This window comes from Acomys minous (assembly GCF_964271855.1).
Source record: "Acomys minous genome assembly, chromosome: 16".
NCBI lineage: Eukaryota > Metazoa > Chordata > Mammalia > Rodentia > Muridae > Acomys > Acomys minous.
In genome coordinates this window covers 60,561,996-60,584,721 of record NC_140498.1, presented here as the reverse complement: position 1 = coordinate 60,584,721, position 22,726 = coordinate 60,561,996, and the positions used below count along the sequence as shown (strand labels likewise).

At 36.9% G+C, this 22,726-nt stretch overlaps 2 protein-coding genes across 2 annotated transcripts; both read right to left on the bottom strand.

The window, feature by feature from the left end:
• Positions 1 to 4,625: 4,625 nt before the first annotated feature.
• LOC311586583 (NHP2-like protein 1) lies at positions 4,626 to 5,176 on the bottom strand. The gene has a single exon (XM_084762643.1). It carries the CDS (start codon positions 5,149 to 5,151, stop codon positions 4,765 to 4,767), a length of 387 nt encoding a protein of 128 aa, XP_084618769.1. The 5' UTR covers positions 5,152 to 5,176; the 3' UTR covers positions 4,626 to 4,764.
• On the bottom strand, positions 5,157 to 20,161 carry LOC311586299 (vomeronasal type-2 receptor 116-like; the record flags this gene model as incomplete). Its single annotated transcript, XM_084762269.1, has 5 exons — positions 5,157 to 6,088; positions 12,990 to 13,113; positions 15,444 to 15,671; positions 17,813 to 18,628; positions 19,895 to 20,161. Coding segments are annotated over 5 exons (2,367 nt in total), but the record flags the coding sequence as incomplete, so codon positions are not given.
• Positions 20,162 to 22,726: the final 2,565 nt, after the last annotated feature.

The window sequence follows — 22,726 nt, the reverse complement described above, 5'->3', positions numbered from 1 at the left end:
TCATAGGGTATCAAGTCTCTTCTTGGTAACCTGCTGTCCTTCCTCCGAGTGCCACCAGGTCTCCCCCTCCAGGGGACATGGTCAAAGGTGAGGCACCAGAGTATGTGAGAAAGTAATATCCCACTCTCCACTCTACTGTGGAGAGTGTTCTGTCCATTGGCTAGATCTGGGTAAGGGTTTAAGGTTTACCGCCTGTATTGTCCTTGGCTGGTGCCTTAGTTTGAGCGGGACCCCTGGGCCCAAATCTGCCTATCACAATGTTCTACTTGTAGGTTTCTAGGACCCTCTGGATCCTTCTACTTTGCCATTCTCCCATGCTTCTCTCACCTAGAGTCCCAATAGAATGTCCTCCCCTCTGTCTCGGTTTCCTGGTAAGTGAAGGCTTTCGTGGGACATGCCCCTTGGGCTAATATGCAGATATAAGTGAGTATATACCATTTGAGTCTTTCTGCTTCTGGGTTAACTCACTCATTATGATCATTTCTAGCTCAATCCATTTATCCACAAATTTCGGGAATTCCTTGTTTTTAATAGCTACTCTGGTACTAGTGCTTGAGAGTTTAAGAGGTTTGATAGGGAGAAGGTAATATCATGGTCGAGCTCAGTGTATAATTTTCCAGACTTACTCATGCCTCAGAAGTTTTGTACAGGAATGTATGAAAGTTATTCTTGAGCATGGGGTGGTTTTTGAAGAAGCATTTTCAAACTGACATATTTTATTTAGTGTCTGTCTTTGTTAGGGTTTTTATTAATTTGATAAAACATTGTGTTTGTGCATGTGTGGGTGTGGGTGTGATTACAATTAAAAAACACTGCGGTTTCAAAAAAGAGTAATGAGGTGTGTGTGGAACTTGTGGAAGGAGGAGATAGAAGAGGGAATAATGATGAAATTATATTACATTTGAAATTACATAATAATTTAAAACAAGAAATAATAATAATAAATAAAATTACTTTTGTTAGGTACTGAAATATCTTGAAAGCATCAAAAAGTCAATTGATCTTTTTATCTAACAATCTTTGCCTCTTTGTAGTAGAACTGAGTCTCTCACTGCTGAGCTTTTACTTAAAAATGTTTATAAATTCTTATTATTTTATTTTTGTTGTGTTTCCTTAGAATTGAAAAATGGTTAATACTACCTTTCATTCCCATCTTTAACTATATTCTAAGTACAATCCCTTAGAACATTTAATTTTCTTATAAAAACAAATATGATATTCAGCCCTGAAAGCATACCTACATATACCATTATAGAAAATATGTGAGTTATATTTAGGAACATGTGTGTCTATAATGCACGAGATAACAATTAGTGAAGAAAAACGCCTGGAATTTGTATGTGAGCAGGGAGTAGTAGGTGGGAAGGCTTTGATGGAGAAAAGGGAAAGAAGAAATGCTGTAATGAAATTATAGTCTCAAAATAAATTATAATCTCAAAAATAAAAATAAGTAAATAAGTAAAAATATCAAAAGGGAATTACGGGTTAAGAAAAAATGAAAAGAGAGAGCACACTAGGTTGTTCTTCCAGGTCCTCATTTTTAGACACAGAAGGCCTATGTTTCATCATTCTTTTGAATGAATCTTCAAACAATCTCATTAACTACAAATACGAACAAACACTAGTGATTTTATTTATTCTTTTTATTTGCTTTTCTATTTTTAAATTTAATATAATTTCATCATTACTCCCTCCCTCTTCTTCCCTCTTCCAAATCTCTCTCTCCCTCCCTCCTTTCCTCCCTCCCTCTCTCTTTCTCTGCTTCTCTCTCTCTCTCTCTCTCTCTCTCTCTCTCTCTCTCTCTCTCTCTCTCTCTCTCTCTTCTGCACACACACACACACACACACACACACACACACACACACACATACACTCACACACACACTTTTTTGGGTATAACTATATATATTAAGAGGAGATGAAATATTATTTCAAAGACCCTGATCCTCTGTCTCTTACAATGTTTCTACCCCTTCCTTCTCAATTACGGAGAGAATGTTCCTAATGCACCATGAAAACCACACTTATCTATGAGTATAAGGACAAATATTTGGGATGATGTTAGAAATTCTGTTGGTTGGTTACTGCCAAGGTACGTGTGCCACTACTTCTTAGAGTTACCGTGTGATGCTGATTATTGTTGTTGTTCCTAGGCATCAAATCAAGGTAGGACCGTTGTTTCATTTCCTCCTTTTGGAAGCTTAAATAGCACCTTCTGATACATGAATGTTAGTCCTCAAGGTGAGTGTGTTCAAGTCAGTTTCGGCTGAGATGTCTTTGGGCTTGTGTCTGAAGTGCTTGGTGTCATCAGCACTAGGGTACACCTTCCACCGTTGGGACAAAAAGTCCAATAACAACAGCATCAAAATGTCTGAGGAGTCTCTTAGACAATTCTTACTAGTAACTCAAAACTGGACTTCTCAATCCTGATGTTGGAGTTTCTGGCAGATGGCAGGACCATTGTCATCACAGATGGCAACGTTTCATTTAAACTAAAATTTATTGTTATATTCAAACTTACAAGTGTTATAAATGTTTTAGGTAGATACTTTCTAGCATGGTTACATATTATTTTTAATATATCTTTCCCCCTGTATTTCTCTCACTCTCTCCTTCTTAATTATTATAACCTCATCATGTTTTCCCATTTCCTTTTTCAAATCACTTATAGCTGTCTACTTCCCGCTGCTCAGACAACAACTCCACTGTATCCTTGGAAATGGTCATTTTTTTACATGACTTTTTTTTGCAATTGCTGCAAGATATGGAGTCACGCTGGAGTACATACATGCTCAAATTTGGAGTTAGGGACTTCAGAGGACAGAATATGCAAGGTTTGTCTTTCTGTGTCTGGATCACCCCAGACAGGATGAACTTTTCTAGTTACATCCGTTTACCAGAAACTTTCATTTTTAAAGTACATAATAATGATTCATTTTAAAACCATGAGCTAATGTTGAGTTCCTTCTTTGAGGCTATAATATGATTATATCATATTATGTCTTCTCATTTTCTCCTTCCAAACCTTCTCGAACACCTCTCCAGTATCTCTTTCAAATTCATAGTCTTTTTCATTAATTTTTATCATGTGCATGTATATTCCTTAATATAAAGGCGATCGGTCTTATAATGGTACACGTGTGTATGTTCTCAGAGATGACTGGTGTTCAATAACTAACCAATTGTTGGACTCTTTCCTGGAAAAGACTATTTCTCCCACTCTCAACCTTTTCCGGATCTCTGTAGAATTTTGTTTAGGGTTGAAACCTATGGGTTCTTCCTGGACCACTTTGGTATGTGTGTTAACATTTCCTTGTTCATTTTATGTACATACATGTATATTTGTAAGTCTTGTGGTTGTAACCTCTGAAATTATTAGTAAACACACATTGTGAGCAAACTCTGATCCTCTGCCTTTTGCAATCCTTTTTGCCCCATGTATGGCATGTTCTCTGCCATTTAGATGTGGGGATTGTTTTGTAGATGCATCAGAGTTGACTGTTTTACAAAACTCTGCCTGTGATTGGTTGTATTTTTCTGCCATGATCATTATTGCACAGAAAAGCTTATTTGGTAAGTGATGATCTATACTTACATGTTGCTAATAAGAAAATATTTAGGTAGACATTAATCTTGTTTATTATTGTATATTTCCCATTTGAGTGACATTTCTATGTTTGTCTATAGACTTAGAGTCATGATAGGTATTGTTGGGTGGATAGTTCATTGAATGAATGCTTAAGACTCTATCACACACACTTACTGTAGTTTCACCCACTTCCCTCTTGTATATTTATCCACCTTCTTATGTAGAGTACTTCCAATGCATTATCCCAATCAGATCCATTGTGGCCTGACATTGTATTGTACTCCACAATATTTGCTGTTTTCTACAGATAATGTAGGGTGAATATTCACATATAAATATTTGGAGCACATATGAATATTTAGAGTGAAGAAAACAAGTAATATTTGTCTTTTTGGATCTGGGTTAACAAAATAAACATAGTTTATTCTAATTCCATCTATTTATGCAAATGCCATTTTTCTAATAAACTTATCATATGAAGGACATTTCAATGTTGAATAGAATGAGAAAAGATGACAACTGAGCAATTATCTCTGGAGTGGATGTTTAGTCATTTAAGCATATGTCAATGAATAAGACAGCTGATTCATAAGGTAGATTTACTTTTACCATTTTGAGAACTCTGCACACTGATATTAGTAAAGCACCACCAGTTTAAAGTCAGCCCTTTCCAGAAATCCAGTTCTATCCTTAGTCCTTTGAAGAATCTCAAATATCACACATAACCCAGTTGTGCGTAAAAAAGGGACAAAGAGAGCAAATAATTAGGTCATATATTATTTATCTCAGTGCCTTTAATCAAATTGTGAATATTTCTATTGTCTTAAATTAGTACGTATCATGTATAACTTAGTAAAACACTTTCAGCAGTAGCTTCTATTTTGAAATAGTATGTCTCAGTCTATGAGCAAAGGGCTCTTATTCTTGCTTAAATATACATTTCTGTAAAATTACTGAAAAGTAGGTAAATAATTCAATTTGAATATTACAATGGGTTTTATTTCAGAGACTACATTAACTCATCAAAATGATCATGTTTTATATGATGTCTTTTGTTTTTTTTTTTTTGTAGTACAATATTTATAATAGAAGCTGGCTGAAAACACTACATGCTAACAGACAATATGATACACAAATAGGGTGGGAGTAGACAGGAAAGGGCAGAGGCCACAGGCCTACACCAAGAGCCTTTCAATGGACTGCTGGATAGACTGGATCTGCTGCTTTAGCTGAGAGCCTTCTTTGATGGTAACAGAACAGGCGATGACAGGCCTGGAGAAGCCACAGGCCCATCCTAAAGCCTGCTTGGAGCGCACAAATACATAGGGGACATTCTTGTCTTCACACAGCAGCGGGAGGTGCAGGATGATCTCCAAGGGCTCAGCGTCTGCTGCCATCACAATGAACTCAGAGATGCCTCTGTTGAGTGTTTTGGTGGCCTCATTGGCTCCTTTCCGAAGCTGCTTGTAGTTGCATGACTGCTGAACAAGGTCCAGCAGCTTCTTGGTGAGGTGGGCATCTGCCAGGGGATAGGCCTTCGGGTTCACATCGGCCTCCGTCATGGCTGTGCTGCGCCGGACTCGCCGCGACCCCCTATATGATGTCTTTTGTTTTTAAAACATCTCAAAGAGTTTTTATCAGGTCTTAGGAGAATAATGTAGCACTTTGGGAAAAAGATGCACCCTAGAAGCCCTGCACTGGAAGACAAGATGGAGAAGATTTCCACAGCTACCATGGCTTTGCCCTTGGTGCTGTGGTAGACAGGGAGGAAGGTGACCCAAACACTCATGAACAGCAGCATGCTGAATGTCAGGAACTTGGCTTCATTGAAAGTGTCAGGGAGATTCCTCACCAGGAAAGCCACAGTGAAACTCCCAAGGGCCAGGGTCCCTAAGTATCCTAAAACACAGTAGAAAGCGGTAACTGAGCCCTTGTTGCATAAAAGGATGACATGAGCATGTTCTGAGTGTGCATCTGTGTCGATATAGGGAGGTGAAGTTCCCAGCCAGACTCCACAGAGCATAAGTTGGATCAGCAGACAGATGGGGATGACAGAGTTATAGATGCCTGAGGCAAACAACCTTCTCATTGTCCTTCCTGGTTTCATGACCCAAAAAGCCATAATTACAGTTATAGTTTTGGCCAAAACAGTGGAAAGAGCCAGCGTGAACACAAGTGCAAATGTAACTTGTTGCAGTATACAGGAGGCTGTGTTTGGGCGGCCAATGAAGAGAAAGGGACAGAGGAAGCAGAGGAGGATGGAGATGAGCAGGATGTAGCTGAGAGTTCTGTTATTGGCCTTAACAATGGGTGAGTCTTGGTGCTTGAGAAAGATCCCCAACACTATAGCTGTGATGACACAGAAGCACAGAGCTATGCAGGCCAGAGCCATGCCCAGAGGATCCTCGAAGGACAGGAAGATAATTGACTTGGGCAGGCAGTGGTTTCTCTCAGGGTTTGAGTACTCTTGTCGTTGGCAAGGGATACACTCCTGCTGATCTGTGGGAAGGAAGTGGGTCAATATTGCAACCTACACAATTATTTATTTATTCCAAATTCAATCCATGAAAGCTATTTTTCAATGTGGGTCACCAAAAAAAAAAAAAACTGGGGAGAAAGGAATATTCTACTTCTTGATGGTGCAAGAACATGAAATATTTATGAATCCCATTTCTGTCATTCATCTTGTTTACTTAAGGATAAGGCTCTGCTCACAAGTTTATTCTTGTTTTTATAAGGCAGTAAAAGTGAAATCCATATTAGTCAGATACACATAAGGTAAAATTGTCAATGAAGTCTTAAAGTGATTTTAAAATTATTTATTTTTATTCATTCTTTGATATTCTAAATATGTGTAAAATGTATTTTGTTCACATCAGTGGATCAAAATACACAACACTGATTCCACCATCATAAGCACTTCTAGTTTGTTTGTTTGATTGGTTTTTGGTAGGTTTTCTTTGTTTTTTGCTCTGGTTACTCAGTTTAAGTTGATATTTGTTAACCCCCTTCTGTATAATTCTCCTAAGGTATGGTGGGAACATGTTAGATCTCATATCCTTGGCCTAGGAAATAATCCTGATTTGACAATAAATATACAACATTTGCATCAAGCAATTGCAGCTATAAGCTCATATCAATCAGGAACTATCTCAGCTGCAGAAGTTCCAAATAGATTTTTATATTCTTTGACATACTTTGACTCAGTACAAGACACTTTGTCTTTTATTATTCATTCAGGAATAATCTTTGGAATTGTTTTAATTTTAGGCGTAGGTTATAGATTTAATGTTCATTTTATTATAGGATTAGCACTCTCTGGAAATGCAGTTTAAAGTGGGAAGTCATACAATGTACACTCCTGAAGGAATAAAACAAACTTTTCCTACTTCATAGCATAAATGATCCCACATATAGTAAAGGAAGTAAGTTATTAGTATTGGCTATTCATGAAAAGACCACTTCAGGTATTTTCTGTTTGAGTGCTCTTATAGTACATACAGTGCCAGACAAAAGGCTCAATATCATATATTAAATGTATTTTTCTTGGAGGTGACATCGCTTGGATTTTTGACTTGGAATCATAGGAGTAGTAATAATAATAACTGTGCTGTTTGTATTTTATAATTTTAAATGAACTTGTAGCACTGGATATGTAATGAAAAATCAAACACTTGCTTTGTACAACTTGAATAATGATTAGCTTTTCTTTTTTGTGAAACTTGTATAAATAAAGAAGCACCTAGCTGCCAGTTAGTCAGAGACACAGAAACTGCCTGACTTCTGTAAAGTCAAAGCCACAGAAAGGCCTAACTTTTAGGAGTCATTTGTGAGATTCCCCTGACCATTTTGCTTTGTCCACTCTCTCCTCCTGCTGACTCCTTATCTCCTCTGAGGACCACTCTGTTAGAAAAGACCCACTGACTCCTTTCTTCATTCTGAGGAAGGTCCCCCAGGATGACCCTGGCACAGGCTCACAGACAATGAACCACCCATCAGAGATCATGCATGGGATGGATCTGGGCTTTCTGCACATGTATAACAGTTGTTCAGCTGGGTTTTCATGTGGAACACCTAACAGCAAGACCAGGGTGTATCTCTGACTCTTTTGCCTGCTAATTGATCCCTTTACACTAACTGGAACGTCTTGTGTATCATCAATGGAGAAGATGTGCATAGCCCTACTGCAACTCTACAGGTCGAGGCTGGTTGGTATCTATGGGAGGCTTTCACTTTCTGAGAGTAGAGGGAAGAGAGGCGCACTGGGCTGAGAGATGAGGTGAGGGGAAGGGCCTGGGAGCAGAGGAGGGAGGAGATGCCGCAATAGCACATACATACATAAATTAATTAATAATATATGAAAAAAGCAACAAGATAGGAGTAGAAATTAATGAAACAAAGCAATGAGAACATTACAAAAATTTAACCAAATTAAGAGCTGGTTCTTTATGCAGATAAACAACACTGAGAGACCCTTGGCTCAAGTAACCCAAAGAAAGAAAAAGATACAAATAATTAATATCAATAGTGACAATAATACATAAACTAACTAAATTCAGCATATTGAAATGAAATATTTAAGTAAGAGAAAAATGTGCCCCAGCAAACTTAGAAATGTCCATGAAATGTATAAATTTTAAATTTTTCAAAGAAAGCATGATTCAAACAGTATTTCAAAAACCCTAAATAGACACAACAGATCAACAAGGAAATTCAAGCATTAAAAAAAGCTCCCTACTGAAAGAGAAAGGAGGGATTGAAGTTTTTAAAAAGTCTGCATCTAGATGAAGTTACAGCAGAGTTCTTCCATACATTGCAAAAAGATCTATAGGCAATCCTTTCTAATGTGTTAAAAAATATGAAAAAGTAAGCACAAACCCAAAGTCCTGGAAAGCCAGCATGACTGTAATACCAAACTAGTAAACATACAACATAAAATGAGCAGCTCAGTGGCCCTCATAAACATGAATTCAGAAATCTCAATAATATTCTTGGAAACAAAATAAAGACAAACATTAACAATATTTTACCCTATGACCCTTGGAATATAGAGGTGGTTCAACATATTCAAGTCAGTAAATGTACATGGACATAGAGAAAAAAAATCAAATACCTCAATAGATTTTTTAAAGCCTGTGATAAAATCCACCATGCTTTTGCAATAAAAGTTCCAGAAAAAGTCAGACCACAGAGAATATACATCTATACAATAAAAGCTATATATTAGAAATTGCCCCCCATACAACATCAGCCTCAATGGAGAAAATCTTTAAAGAATTTCACTGAAGTCAGAAATGTCCACCACCCAACTCCTTTTCAATATTGTGCTCATTCATAAGGTTTTGGCTATTTGAACATGGCAACATTGAAGAAAACATCTTTCCTATCTTGGTGAGTCTAAAACTCTGAATGTAAATCAATCTCTATTGTATCTCATCTCTATCAACTCAAAACATATATCTAGACCTAACAACACCCTAACCCCTAAATAACTATGATGAATGGTAAAACTAAACTATCTGCTCTTCAACCCCATCAGAGACTTGAGAAGGAATAAAAATTAATCTTAATCAAATTGTACAGAAACTCTAATGGTGCTTCCAGCTCCTCCCTGGGCAAGAACATTAGCACCTCTCATGATAGTGCTTGATAGCTTTCAGCCACTGCTGATCAAACAGATTAATTATTCATCCACCACCCTCAGAAAGAAATTGGAGATGTAGATTATTAGTAAAGTTAGGTTAATATGTTATTGCTAGTAACCTGTATGCAGAAAATCATAGGGAACTGTTTTTCCTAGAGCTTGCCTTTCACTAGAAACTAGCTGACCCTGTTGTGGGTCAGCAGTTAGACTAAAGGCAGAGATGGAGCAACCCTGTTATGGTTTAGCAGTTAGACTAGACAAAGAGGGAGCCAGATACCCTGTGTGGCAGCACATTATGACCCTGCCTGGAATTCCCTGTGTTTTGAAAAAAGCCTGCAGCTGGGTTGCTATAGCAATATGCTCTCCTGCCTTCTGACTTATAAAAACTGCTGCCTGACTAATAAACTTTGAGCGTTTGATCAGTCAGACTTTCTCTCCTTTGTGTCTTGTATTTTCAACAGGTGACCTTCCTCCTGAGTTTTAGTCGAACCCTGCAGGTCGAGGCAATAACCCAGGTATAAAACTCTTTAGCACATAACAAAAGACTCCCCATCCATCCCCAAACTTATTTGTTGTGCGAGCATGATAGCACTTTAAAAAAAAAAAAACAGCACTAGCAAATAGAAACAATGCAAATAGCTTATGACTGATGAAAGGGTGACAAAATTGTGATACATGTACACACAGGAATACTAATCAGCTGTAAATTAATGAAATCATGAACTCTGTGGGATTATATGTGAAACTAGAAAAGATGATATTGAGTGATTAAACCCAGAATCAAGGACAGATATCACATATTCTTTCATATCTGAGCTCTAAATCCTCAAATGTGAGTACCTATCTTTGAGAAAATGGGAAAGATAGGAAAATAAATAGGATCAGGCCCTGTGTTACACAGAGAGTGGAATGGCAAGGGAGAACTGACCAAAGGTGGAAAGTGCAAAAGAAGGAGACACTCATTGTGGTGACAACATTGAAATAAACACATGTGAAGGTAGGAAGAGAGTGGAAAAACAGTAAGTGTGCTCCAAAAAAATAAGTGTTCTGATGGGACATTTGGGGGAAATGAGATTGGTTTAGGGAAGGGGGAGTTGTGTAAACAAAGAAGGAGAGAGATCTGTAAAATATCAGTACAGATGTCTGAAAAATTCACAAAGACTCATAAAATTACTATTTACCTAAAAAAATCCCCTCACAATAAACTTAATTATTTTTACATTTACACATACATAGTTTTACAAACCTTTCTCATCTGGGCTGACATTGTTCCACCTATGACTAGAGCTTCATACAAAACCTCCAATATCAGGTATCACAATCGTTCTGTTTTTGGCCAGGAATCTAAGAGACTCCTAATACATACTCTATTGGTTTGTTTACTCTGCAGAGGGTGAAGGTAAGTGTGAAAAGAGAATGCAAGATTTTAATAGATTCAGTTCTTCAAGTTAAAAAGATGCAAGTTGTAAAGATCTGGGGGCACATCACCAGAGATTATTGCATCATCTATCTCTAATGATAGATTTGACAGAGGCATCACCTAGCAACTAGTGTGTGTGTGTGTGTGTGTGTGTGTGTGTGTGTGTGTGTGTGTGTGTGTGCACATCACATGTAATCATCAATGGAAAAAGAGGGTATTAATGTAAAAGAGTGCAATGAGGTGTATATGAGAGGTTTCACATAGAAGGAAAGGAAATAAGAAATAAAGTCATTACATTAATATTCCAAAATGAAAAGAAAGAAAAGTCCAAGAAAACCACAAATATGTAATGTAAAATATACTTTGAGAATCAGCATAGTTCTTAAATTGCCTTGTGGAGAATGGGGGATGCAACATAATCTTGATTGTAATCCTAAACATATGCCAAGGCCAAAAAATGAACACAGATCTACAATAATGTCCTCTCATGTTCAGATGACACGCACACACAAGCATAAAGAGGGGGGCGGGCAGGCAGGCAAACAGAAAATATGCACATAAAAAATAAGTTATATTTTAAAATCTTATTTTTACCTGTAGATATCTGTTATTTTGTCTTTGAAATTGTAAATAATGGTTCATTCCCTTACAGTGGTGACAATAATATAACACCCTGTAAGTAATTTAACATACAGTAGCACTAAGTCTTAGAAAAAATATTTAATTAATCTTTCAACATTTTATTGTTTTCAGTGAAGTTTTCTGTTTGTTATACAGTTGTTTAAGGGTTGGCCTTTTTGAAGATAGTATTTAAATAGTAAATTGTCATCATTATTAAAATGTTGTATTTGCCTTCTGGTATTTGAGTCTTTACAATTTTTAAAATTTTTAAATTATAAATAATTATCTCATTATCTCTCTTCTTGTTATTCTCTCTAACCCTTATAATGGTTATAAAATTCGTAGACTCTTTTCATTAAATATTGTACTTGTGTATATGTGTGTATGTTTGTAATTATAAATACAACATGCTCAGTCCATATATTACTTGTATATGTTATCTCATAGTTGACCACAAAGAACTACAGGCAGCCATACATTCATTTACAAGAATTACTTTTTCTACTTTTCTTGATACTGAAAATGGCAACCATAGTTGTAAATGTAATTCCATTAATGGTGCGTTTATTTTTATTTATTTTTTTTTTTAGTGTTAAATTAAAATTTTTATTTTTATTTATTTATTTTTTTACACATTTTTATTGAAAATTAAAAATAATTCCTATTACATCTCATTTTCTATCCCATCCCATGCATCCTCCCATTCCTCCCTTCCTCCCATTTTCACCCCAATCCCCCTTCCCTATGACTGTGGCTGTGGGGGACCTCCTCCCCCTGAATATGGTGCTAGGGTATCAAGTCTTTTCTTGTTAGTCCTCTATCCTTCTTCCGAGTGCCATTGGGCCTCCCCCACAAAGGGACATGGCCAAATATGGGGCACCAGAGATCCTGTGAAAGTCAGTCCCCAGTCTCCACTTAGCTGTGGAGAATGTTCTGTCCCTTGGCTAGATCTGGGTAGGGGTTTGATGATGACTGCCCGTTTTGTCCATGGTTGGTGCCTTAGATCAAGCAGAATCCCTGGGCTCAGATCTAGCCATCATAATGTTCTTCTTGTAGGTTTCTAGGACCCTCTGGGTCCCCCTACTTGCCTATCCTCTATATTTTCCTCATCTAGAGTCTCAATAGGATGTCCTCACCTCTATCCCCATTTCCTGGTAGGTGCAGACTTTCATGGGACCTGTCCCTTGGGCTAGTGTCCGGTAATAAGTGAGTATATACCATTTGACTCTTTCTGCTTCTGGGTTAGCTCACTCATTATGATCATTTCTAGACAAATGGATTGAACTAGTAATGGTGCGTTTAAAGAAAAGTCCCACCTGTACTCATGTAATTTCATTTGTAGTGCATTCAAAGAACAGTCCCACATGTATTTGTCACTGGTTAATTTTCAGGAAATTAGGCTTGTATATTCAAGATACAAAGTGACATTAGACAATTGGAGAGCACACACTTAATGGCATACACCATATACCATCCCTGCAAGGGCTGAGATGGCATTCCCATGGAATAAAAGCCATGTTTTGGAAGGAGGGTGCAGATGTCACAATTGCATGAGAGCTTCCACTCAAATCTTAACTCATCACAGTGATTACTAATGGTCATGGGGATGAGTGAGAGAGACATGGAGAACAGCACTGTATTATGACAACAAAGTCACTTCTTAGTTTTCTCCTGCATTCTGAAGCAGTTAGAGGAAGAGTAATATTTTTTTTTACCTGTCTGGTTGGAAATGTGCCCCTCTGGACAGAATACACAAGAAAAACAGCAGACAGGTCTTTCTTCTTGTACAACTTTCATGAAGCCTGGGCCACAGCTCTGTGTACATACAGATTGAGGAGTCTGAAGGCAACACAGAAACACTGGTCATAATATTGCAAATGATTTAAAATATTTTAAGCTTTGGAACTGTGATGTTTTTATATGGGATCATAGAATGAACATTTGTAGTTAGCACACGTCCAAATGCTCAAATTTCAGCATTCTTCATGGTGACTAAACTGTGACTCACTTCTGTCTAGCCTTTGTGAAATGTGCAGAATACATATAAATTCTCTGCTGCGAGGCAGCAAGCTATAACCCCTTTATTCTACGAATTATGTAACAGGCACAGTTGGATTGTCACCCAGAAACCCAGTCACTCTTGCCTCATCCATTTCTCTCTTTTTATTTCCCACCATATAGTAACACCCATGCACTCTGATTCAGCTTCAGGAGGAAGTTCAATTTTCTCATGAAAGATGGTTTGGCTATTTGTGGATGGTCACAGCTTCTCCTGATACCATCCACTCTGATAATCTATAGACACCAAATTATGAACCATTACTGTGACTTTCAACCTTGACTCCAAATGCTAATGATAGTTTTATGCCTTTTCTTTTTTTCTCTTTTCTTTTTAAAAACATATTTATTTATTTATTATTTTTTACCTATGCATTGATACTATTACACATGTATACAATATACTACCAGGAAGAAGAACCATGACACAATGAGCAATTATATAAATGTTACATTCTTAGTGTTTCGGTTATTTGTATTTGACAGCCTTGAAGAAAACACCTTTCTTATCTTGGTTCATCTAAAATTTTGAATGTAAATCAATCTCCATCACATCTTGCCATTATCAACTTAAAACATCTATCTATAACTAAACACATCTTAACCCCTAAACAACTAAACTTTTTTTTTTTTGTAAAAATAAGCTACCTGGCCTTCAACTTCATCATAGACTTGAGAAGGAATAAACTTCATTACTGTATTCTGGGAGTGCAGGTAGAAATGCTGTCACTTAGGATTTTCACCAATTCCACTCTTAGTTAATCACATTAACAACTAAACTTCTAACACAACTTTAGTTCACTGTATTTTAGACGTTCTGTAGGACAGGCATATTTCTATCTTTCCTTAGACCTCTTTTCTGCCTTGATTTGTATTCAGTTTCTGTCTCATAATATCTATAGATTAACAGGAAGATGGGTCTGGAGAGCTGGCTCAACAGTTATAAATCCACACAGCACTTATGGAAAAAATCAGTACAGTTCCTAACACATATATTGGTCAGCTCTCATACATTTCTTACAGAAATGACTTGAAACAAAATTTATAATTTATTTCTTGTGTATGCTAACTCACAACCTAAAAAAATATTGATATGCTTGAATATGAGTTGTGTTAATGGAAAGAAGCACTAAGCATCAGCATGCATGTATAATACTAATATGTGAATATATAAATATGTGTTTTTGTGCATATGTATGTATACACATAAGAACACACACATCTATATATAACCATAAACACTCATTCATCTATTCACTGCATCACTAATAAACACACTTTCAAATTCATTTCACGTAATTCTAATGGTTTATTTCTGACTTAATGTCATCAAACATAACTAAAGAGATGATATAGTATTTAATGTGCTTGCCAGACAAGCCTTGAAACCTGAGTTTGATCATGCTTAAGTGGTGAAAACAAAACGTTAGGTGTAGACAAAAGCATGTCTATAATCCAAACTTTGGAATCATGAAGACAGAGACAAAGCCTAAGTAATACTGTCCACTGAGAACAGCAAAATAATAAATCAAGGGTTTCAGAGATATATCCTGTTTAAAAATGCAATGGAGAGCAACTGAAGAAGATAACCTGTATTGTCGGTGTCCTTAACAATCACGTGTGCTCATATGCATGAGCATTCACACAAAAGCTCACAATCACAACAGAGCCAAGAACTTAAAATATAACAACTATTTTAAATTTTCTTTTTATTTATTTATTTATTTTATTTATTTTTTATTTTTTATGTATTTTTTATTAATTTATTCATATTACATCTCAGTTGTTAGCCCATCCCTTGTATCCTCCCATTCCTCCCTTTCTCCCACTTCCCCCCTACTCCCCTCCCCTATGTCTGTGTCTGAGGGGGACCTCCTCCCCCTGTATATGCTCATAGGGTATCAAGTCTCTCCTTGGTGACCTATTATCCTTCCTCTGAGTGCCACGAGGCATCTCCATCCAAGGGACATGTTCAAATACGGGGCACCAGAGTTTGTGTGAAAGTTAGATCTCCTTCTCCACTCAACAGTGGCAAAGTTATATCACACAATCAAATTTCCTTACTCTTTACAAATATTTCTCTACATATTAAATGTTGAAAAATTTCAGACCTCATTAAAGTTGCTTGGCCATTTAATCAGAACTTCATTGATGAAAAATCCTTGCTCTTGTGGACTCTTTAAGACAAACTCTCCCACTTTAACTAGTAATGAAGTATGCTTAGTATATTCCATAAAGTTCTGTATATCATATTTTTCCATAGCATTCTTGTTCTCATCAAAGCTTATTTCATCTCCTGCAGCATTTTTAACTTGGATTGTCCTCAGAAATGGATGCAGCTGAAGAGAGACATTATATGGATAGGAATAATTCATACAAATTACTGCTGGATGGTCTTTAAGAAAGTCATTTTATCTCTTTCTAACATGGCTTCCTTTTTTGAAAAGGCTGCATTTGTTTAGGTGTCTCCCCAGTTCTTTTAGTGAAATGAACATTTCTCCCCATGATATTAATGCAAGAGTTACTGAACACAAGTAGATATGTTGTCTAAGGGATGGAACCTAGTGTAGTGTGGAGGACATATTCTTTTTGGAAAAAGGTCCTGTGGCTTTCCTCAGCACCAGACAATAATTCTTAATTAGAAATTTTAGATATTTTTAAAGTAATGTTTGAGTAAAAATGTAAACAGCATTATTTCTGTAGGTTCATATATAGTAAGATATGTCCATTTTTATGCCACACAATGAACATAAGTGTATATTTTAGTTAAGAAGATATTTATACATGTAGATATAGAGAGCTCATTGATGTGATAATATTAGCAAGAGTTTGTGCAAAGTTTGAAAGTCATGAAAATATATATTAAATATGCACAAATTTTATGTGTCAGTTATACTTAAGACAACTGAAAAGAGAGCCTCAGTCTTCCTACTTCTCTCCTTGACTTGGGTTGGGTCACAACTTTTGACCTTCAACTTTGATATGCACACTATGTGAGACAAAATTATACCTGAATGTTCTACGCTTTAACTCAAGCTTTAAAAATATTTTTTTATATTTTAGAGTCATTCATTTTTTAGGAGTGTTCTTTCTGGATGTATGCATATGCACTACACATGTGCCTAGTGCCTGTGAAGGCCAGAAGAAGGCATGTCCACCAGAAGTGGAGTTACAGACAGTTGTAACATTTTTTCTGGGGACCATGAACAGAACCTGGGTCTTCTTAAGAACAACAAGTACTTCTAACCACTGAGATATATCTCTGGTACCTAGATTCATGTTATTTTTATTTGTTTATTGCCTAACTGTATGCATGTCTAAAGAGTGCATGCATGGTGAGTGCATAGGGCAGAAGAATATGCCATGTTCCTTGGAACTGAAGTTAAAAACAGATGTGCGCCATCATGTGGGTGAATACATCCTAACTTGGTTCCTCTGCAATAACTGCTGAGGCATCCCACCCCATCATGGTTTAACTACGTATCTAACTTAATAGAGTAGCTTAGTACGTCACTTTCTGAGATTCAGTGTTGTTTTCCCAAATTAACAACTACTGTTATAAAGAATTGCTGCTTATGTACTCAGTTATCTATACAAGGAACATACTAACTATTCCAATATCACATATCTAGAAAGTCATGTTTTAAAACTGTATCAAAGTCTATTTCAAATATTATTGTTTTCCATTACACTCAAACTGACATAGTACAGTATACACTCAAAAATTTATTTTTATTTATCTATCTTTGATTAAATTAAAAGTTTGACAGACCTGTTATCACTCTTCTTAATGATACCCTATTTGAAAGTGATAATCAAGGCTCATATGTGTAAATGACTTCCAGGTTTATATCTTGTTGCTCTAAACCCAAAATATAACCAATTATTACTAGCACATGGAGATATGGCCTAGGCTCATGAACACTGTCTGTGTTCTAATATTTAATAATGGAAGCACAGTCTTGGTTTTAATCTCACTTTAATTAAGAATAAAAAATAGTAAAAAGCAATTATTTTTCAGTACTTATGACTGTAGGACAGGGTTTTTTTTTCACAAAAGTTCTTCCTACAGTCTTGTACCATTAAATAAAGATTTCATTTTGTGTGCAATACCAGCTCTAGATATGGTTATTATGTATATATCTTATGGTAGTGGACATATTCCATGAAAATCTGTAAATTTTGAGTATTGAACTTGCTGTATTTTGACGTTAGTTACATTTATGCCTTACAAAATTTCATCATGCCCTAGGTATAACTTGCTGAAATTCACTCAGATGCAATGTCTTCAAATCAGTGTTTTCAGTCCCAAACTCATGTAAGATAAGTACAGATATACACACAAACACTGTGAAAGAATGATTTTCCATATTAACTTACTTTTAATTATAAGATGCAAATGTGTTATTTCCTTGACTACAGTAAATTACTTGCTAATAATGAAAGTTCTTGATGCTTCCTTTGCTCATGAGAGGCTTACCTGCCATGGTAGAAGCCGGTACTCATTTGTGTCTTCGTAAGACCCCAGTTCTGATTTGTGCAACAGCATTTTATGGAGGGCGTGGGCCATTGCATATACTGCATTCCATATGGAATAACTGGCCTCAGAAATGGTAATCACGTCATGTTTTTCTTGCCTACTCCTTAGAGAAATATTTGCTTGGCAAGGTTTATGATTTCCACATATCCAGTCAGGAGGTGAACATTCAAAATTGTCAATCCAGAATTTATAGAAGTAAAAATCTCCTGGGTATTGTGAGGGTGTGAGACCCTCAAGAAAGTGCTCAAAGCCAGGGATGGTTCTCTCCTTTGAAAATGAAAAGCTTCCTCTGAAAAAGTTTATCCAATCATTCTTTTTATTGAGTATAGTCTCTAAATATATTAAGTGTTGCTTTGCCATGATCCATACTTGTCTTCGTTTTAAAAGTATTTTACTTCTAATGCAGAATATTATAAGGTCATCTATATCACCATAGAATACCTGTACATTTACTCCTTTGTCTTGGTTCAAGTTCACAAAACCAGCACCATCTTTTCCCCAAGATTTCCAATTAGCTGTGAGTTTTTGTGTAAAAGCCACACAGACATCTTTGGATGCCATCTCAGCTTTCATGTTAAAGAGGAACTCCTTCCCTTTCAGATCATCAGCCACAAAGAGCCCCACCCACTTCCAGCCAAAGTGTAACAATAAAGAGATGACAGCTTGGGTTAGTGCTCTGTCTTTAGGAGACATCTGATAGAGGGATGGGAATGCATCTTTGTCATTTAATACAAAATCAAAAGGCCCATATGTGACCTGAAAAAGCAAAAAAAAAAAAAAAAGGTGATTCTGACTTTCTATGTATCTATGTATCTATGACCTCACTCTGAGAGAGCAAATTAGTTCATTCTTCACATATGAAAATCAAGGAAATGAATACTGGTGAGGAGAATGTCTTCTGTGGTATCAGCTTGTCTCTCTTATCATGAGATGGAATTTGTTTTTTGTCAAATACCATGGGCTTCAATGTTACTAAAATGTCTGAAGCAACCAAGTAAACAATATTCTGTGCACTGGATTTGAAAGACATGGTAGATTTATCTTGTTGAAATTGCAGTGGTGTAGAGTATCTGGTATAGAGAAAGACTGAAGAAATCATTACTAAGTACTCTCTTATCACATAATATCATGTATCCCAGAGCCTTCAGCTTTAAGAAAGCAAATGTGAAAAGAGAATACAAGATTTTTATAGATTCCATTCTTCAAGTTAAAAAGATGCAAGTGGTAAAGATCTGAGGGCACATCTATATCTAATGATAGATTTGACAGAGGCATCACCTAGCAACTAATGTAAAATACAAATATCTGAGACAGATGAAAATTATTGTCTGTTTAATTTTGTTACATTAGGATATGTTGCATTTATGAATTGTTTAACTGATTGATAACAAGCAGAGTTATATTGTGGGTTTTGTAATTATGATTATTCCTAACCCTTTGGTTCACCCAGTGTTTTCTCTATAGCAATAACTGCTGATGGATGCTTTACTTCAGTGTAGCCTGGTGAGAGTAAATTGTGGGGATATATCTAAATAGACTTTCTCTGTGAGGGCTATATTAAGATCTACTTTGCTGAATGAGACCATAAATTCCTTTGAATATATTCACTGGTGACGGACTTGAGGATTGCACCAAAGTTAATTACATGTCCTGGACTTTCTATTTCTGCATGTGAGATATTGACCACTGTATGAATTATAGTATATTTATATGCTAGCTTTGGTAGTTACATATCTGTTTGTAGGCTTTGACTTATGAACAAATGCAGCCTGATTATCCACAGTATGTTTTTCCAGTGTTTGGAGATAGAATCATAAATACCACCAAGTGACCTGCTTAGAAAGTACCAGAGTTTACTGCTCATGCTTCTCATCACAATCTTTCCAGTTAATTATTGCCATGTCAAGATAACTCATTCACTCTTATAATTAAATCTACCTACAGTGAAGATAAATCACCTCTCTGTTTTCTTTTGGTCAGGTTTGCTATGAGATTGTGAACAAAAATACTTTCCTAACTTACTTGTGGGACTTTGTAGAGCTCCAAAAGTGTTCCAGTTGCAGCAGAGAATTCAGACAAGGTTCCTGAAAGAACTCCTAGAGCTTTGTGTTGAGTTTTGCAGTTGTAGTTACAGATATACTCACTCCTTCCAGTCAGCCACATCAGAGGCCCCTCCAAGGTCTTTCGGTTAGAAATAAAAGCATTGTAGATGTGGAAACCCAAGGTCACATTAGGAAGCAGGTGTGAGTCCTTATTGATCTCCTCAATGGCAAAGTATAAGGTCAGCATATATTGATAGTTTTTCCATCTCCATCTAAACCAGAGGAAGAAAGCAATGAGTTTCCTCATCAAATTTAGGAAACTAGGGATCTTAAGCTCTGACTTTTCCTGTGACATGTAAAGCTTTTGTGAATGAGCCCCTGACAACTCAGAAACATCATGGAATTGCTCCTGAACTCTCAGACAGTGAATTGTATCTAGTAATTGTTTTCTTGCAGTGCGTTTGTGAATTTTAGTGTCACTTGTCTGTGTCCAATGACTGCTGAGTACGTAAGGGCTTATGATGTTTTTTTGCTCATGGAAGCATTCTGATACTGAATGGTCACAAAGAAGTTCACTTCAAATGCAAATAAGAGCTTTGTGTGCATTTGTTTTGCAATTATTCAATTTCATACTCATTTACAAAATTATAACAAGCTTGTTTATATGCCTAGTATTAAAGGGCCTCTTTGGGTGATAGACAGAGGCGCAAGCATCTAGGCACACTGACACCCCCTATGAAGGAAAGCTAACATCAGTTCTTGGTGCCCATAGGGTGCCTTAGAACTGGCTGTAGCTCCCGGCCATGAGATCCCTTCTGTCATCTGTGAGCACCAGGCACACATGTGGCATTCACACAGGTACAAGAAGGTAAACGCTCAAATACATGTAACAAAAACAAATAAACCTGTGTAAAGTAGTATTTGGGGGGCTTGAGAAATTATTCAGGTGTTATTACTTGCTGTTTTATGGAGGACCCTGATTCAGGTCACAGTAGCCACTTTTTGGGTTCAAGGGGAGGTACGATCTCCTCTCGCCTCTAGAAGTACCAGACACACATGTCGTATACATACAAACATGTAAGCAAAAAATTTGTAAACATAAAATAAAAATAAATCTTTACAAAAATTTAAAAAGGAGTAACTAAAGGAGAAGTGTTTGAATAAGCTTGCAGATTAACTAAATGAGTAGAGTTTCCTGTGTAAGGCAGTGAAAAAGAATCTAAGTAAAACTAACATATTAAGAACGGGTACCCTAGTCATGGAAGTGGGGCAGGCTTTGATATGGATTCTGGTGCCTGGATGTTTTTGTTTGTTTGTTTGTTTGTTTGTTGTCACTTTCCTCTGTCAGGGTTGCCTAACTGAGCCATTGGTGACGAAATGTCCTCAGTTATGATGTGACTAAGTATGCATGGTGAGTGTGAGTTCCCCTTCTCTGGGGCGTAGAGGAGGGCAAGGCGGGAACAGGGGGAGAGGAGGGATGGGGTTATGACCCGAAAGTAAAATGAAAAGTAACAAAAAATAAATAATAAATAATAAAAATAATAAATAGATACAAGAATTAAAGATAGAAAGAAAAGGAAGTCCAAGTCCATCAGCACAGTAAAAGAGCGCTCACAATGGTAGGAAACGAAACTCTGATGCAGTGAGGTGGGCTGCACTGTCTCACTGAGGCATCCGGTTACTGTGGAGGGATCCCTGGCAGCTACTTCCACAACCTGTGGTAGACTAGAGTTGGCGGGCACCACGAGAGGCGGTGCAACAGAAATCACGAGCTTGAGGTCTACTGAGTTCTGCTAAGGGAACTGTGGAAGAGCAGCTTTGACATCAATCGGGAAAACTGAGGTGAGGCGTAGATCCAACAATCGGTAACCCTACAGACTTTCTTTGAGGGCAGGTTTACAGGCTGGAACTGATTTTTACCAGCAATGGCTTCCACGGATAGTGGCAGACTGAGAGGCCATAATTAAATTTCTGGCAGTGGGACAGTGCTGACAGCTTCCAGGTGGGGAGTACAGCTACCATGGAAGCAGAGGTTAAGGCCGATGGCTCCTAGAAGGGATTTGAATTGATGTGGCAAGTGGGGTCCAGAGCTGAGGCCTCCTAACAGGAGCTGTCCCCTGTTAGTCAAAACCTTCCAAAAAGGGAAATAGAAAGGAGAGAAAAGTACCACACACACACATCTACACTTACACTTGATGATGAAGTAAGAAAGCCTCCAGCAGACAGGTTCCAACAAGCACCTTTTTTCAAGCTTGTCTTAACTTTACACATGGACAACACACACACACACACACACACACACACACACACACATACATACATACATACATATGTACTCACATAGTGGGAGAATGGATATGGATTCCAACACCCTCATAGGCATATATAAGCATACACACATCTTGATGGATAGAACAAACTTCAAAGTGCAAGTTTCAACCCAACCACCTATTGTACATATGCGCATATACACACTTAAACATTTGGTGGATAGAAGAAACCACAGCTGATATATCCCCGTAGGATCATGTGGTTACATTATTTTTTCTCTCTAAATGAATGATTACGATGAGTATATGTAAGAAAATATATTCTGCAATACATTCAAATGATGAAATGGTTTATGTATTATGGGTGAAAAACAAACATAAAAATCAAGTTATTTCCAAGAATCCATATACATTAGTAACTAAGCAACTCATTAGATATTAACAGAGGATAAGCAAGCAAGGTAATTCCTCAGCCAGCTTTTCTTTACTGGCAGGCTATAATTTGCTTTTACAAGGAAAGTGTCAATTATATTAAAAAGCAA

Coding starts and splice junctions, on each gene's coding strand:
- LOC311586583 (XM_084762643.1), bottom strand. CDS start 5,151: ATGACGGAGGCCGATGTGAACCCGAAGGCCTATCCCCTGGCAGATGCC.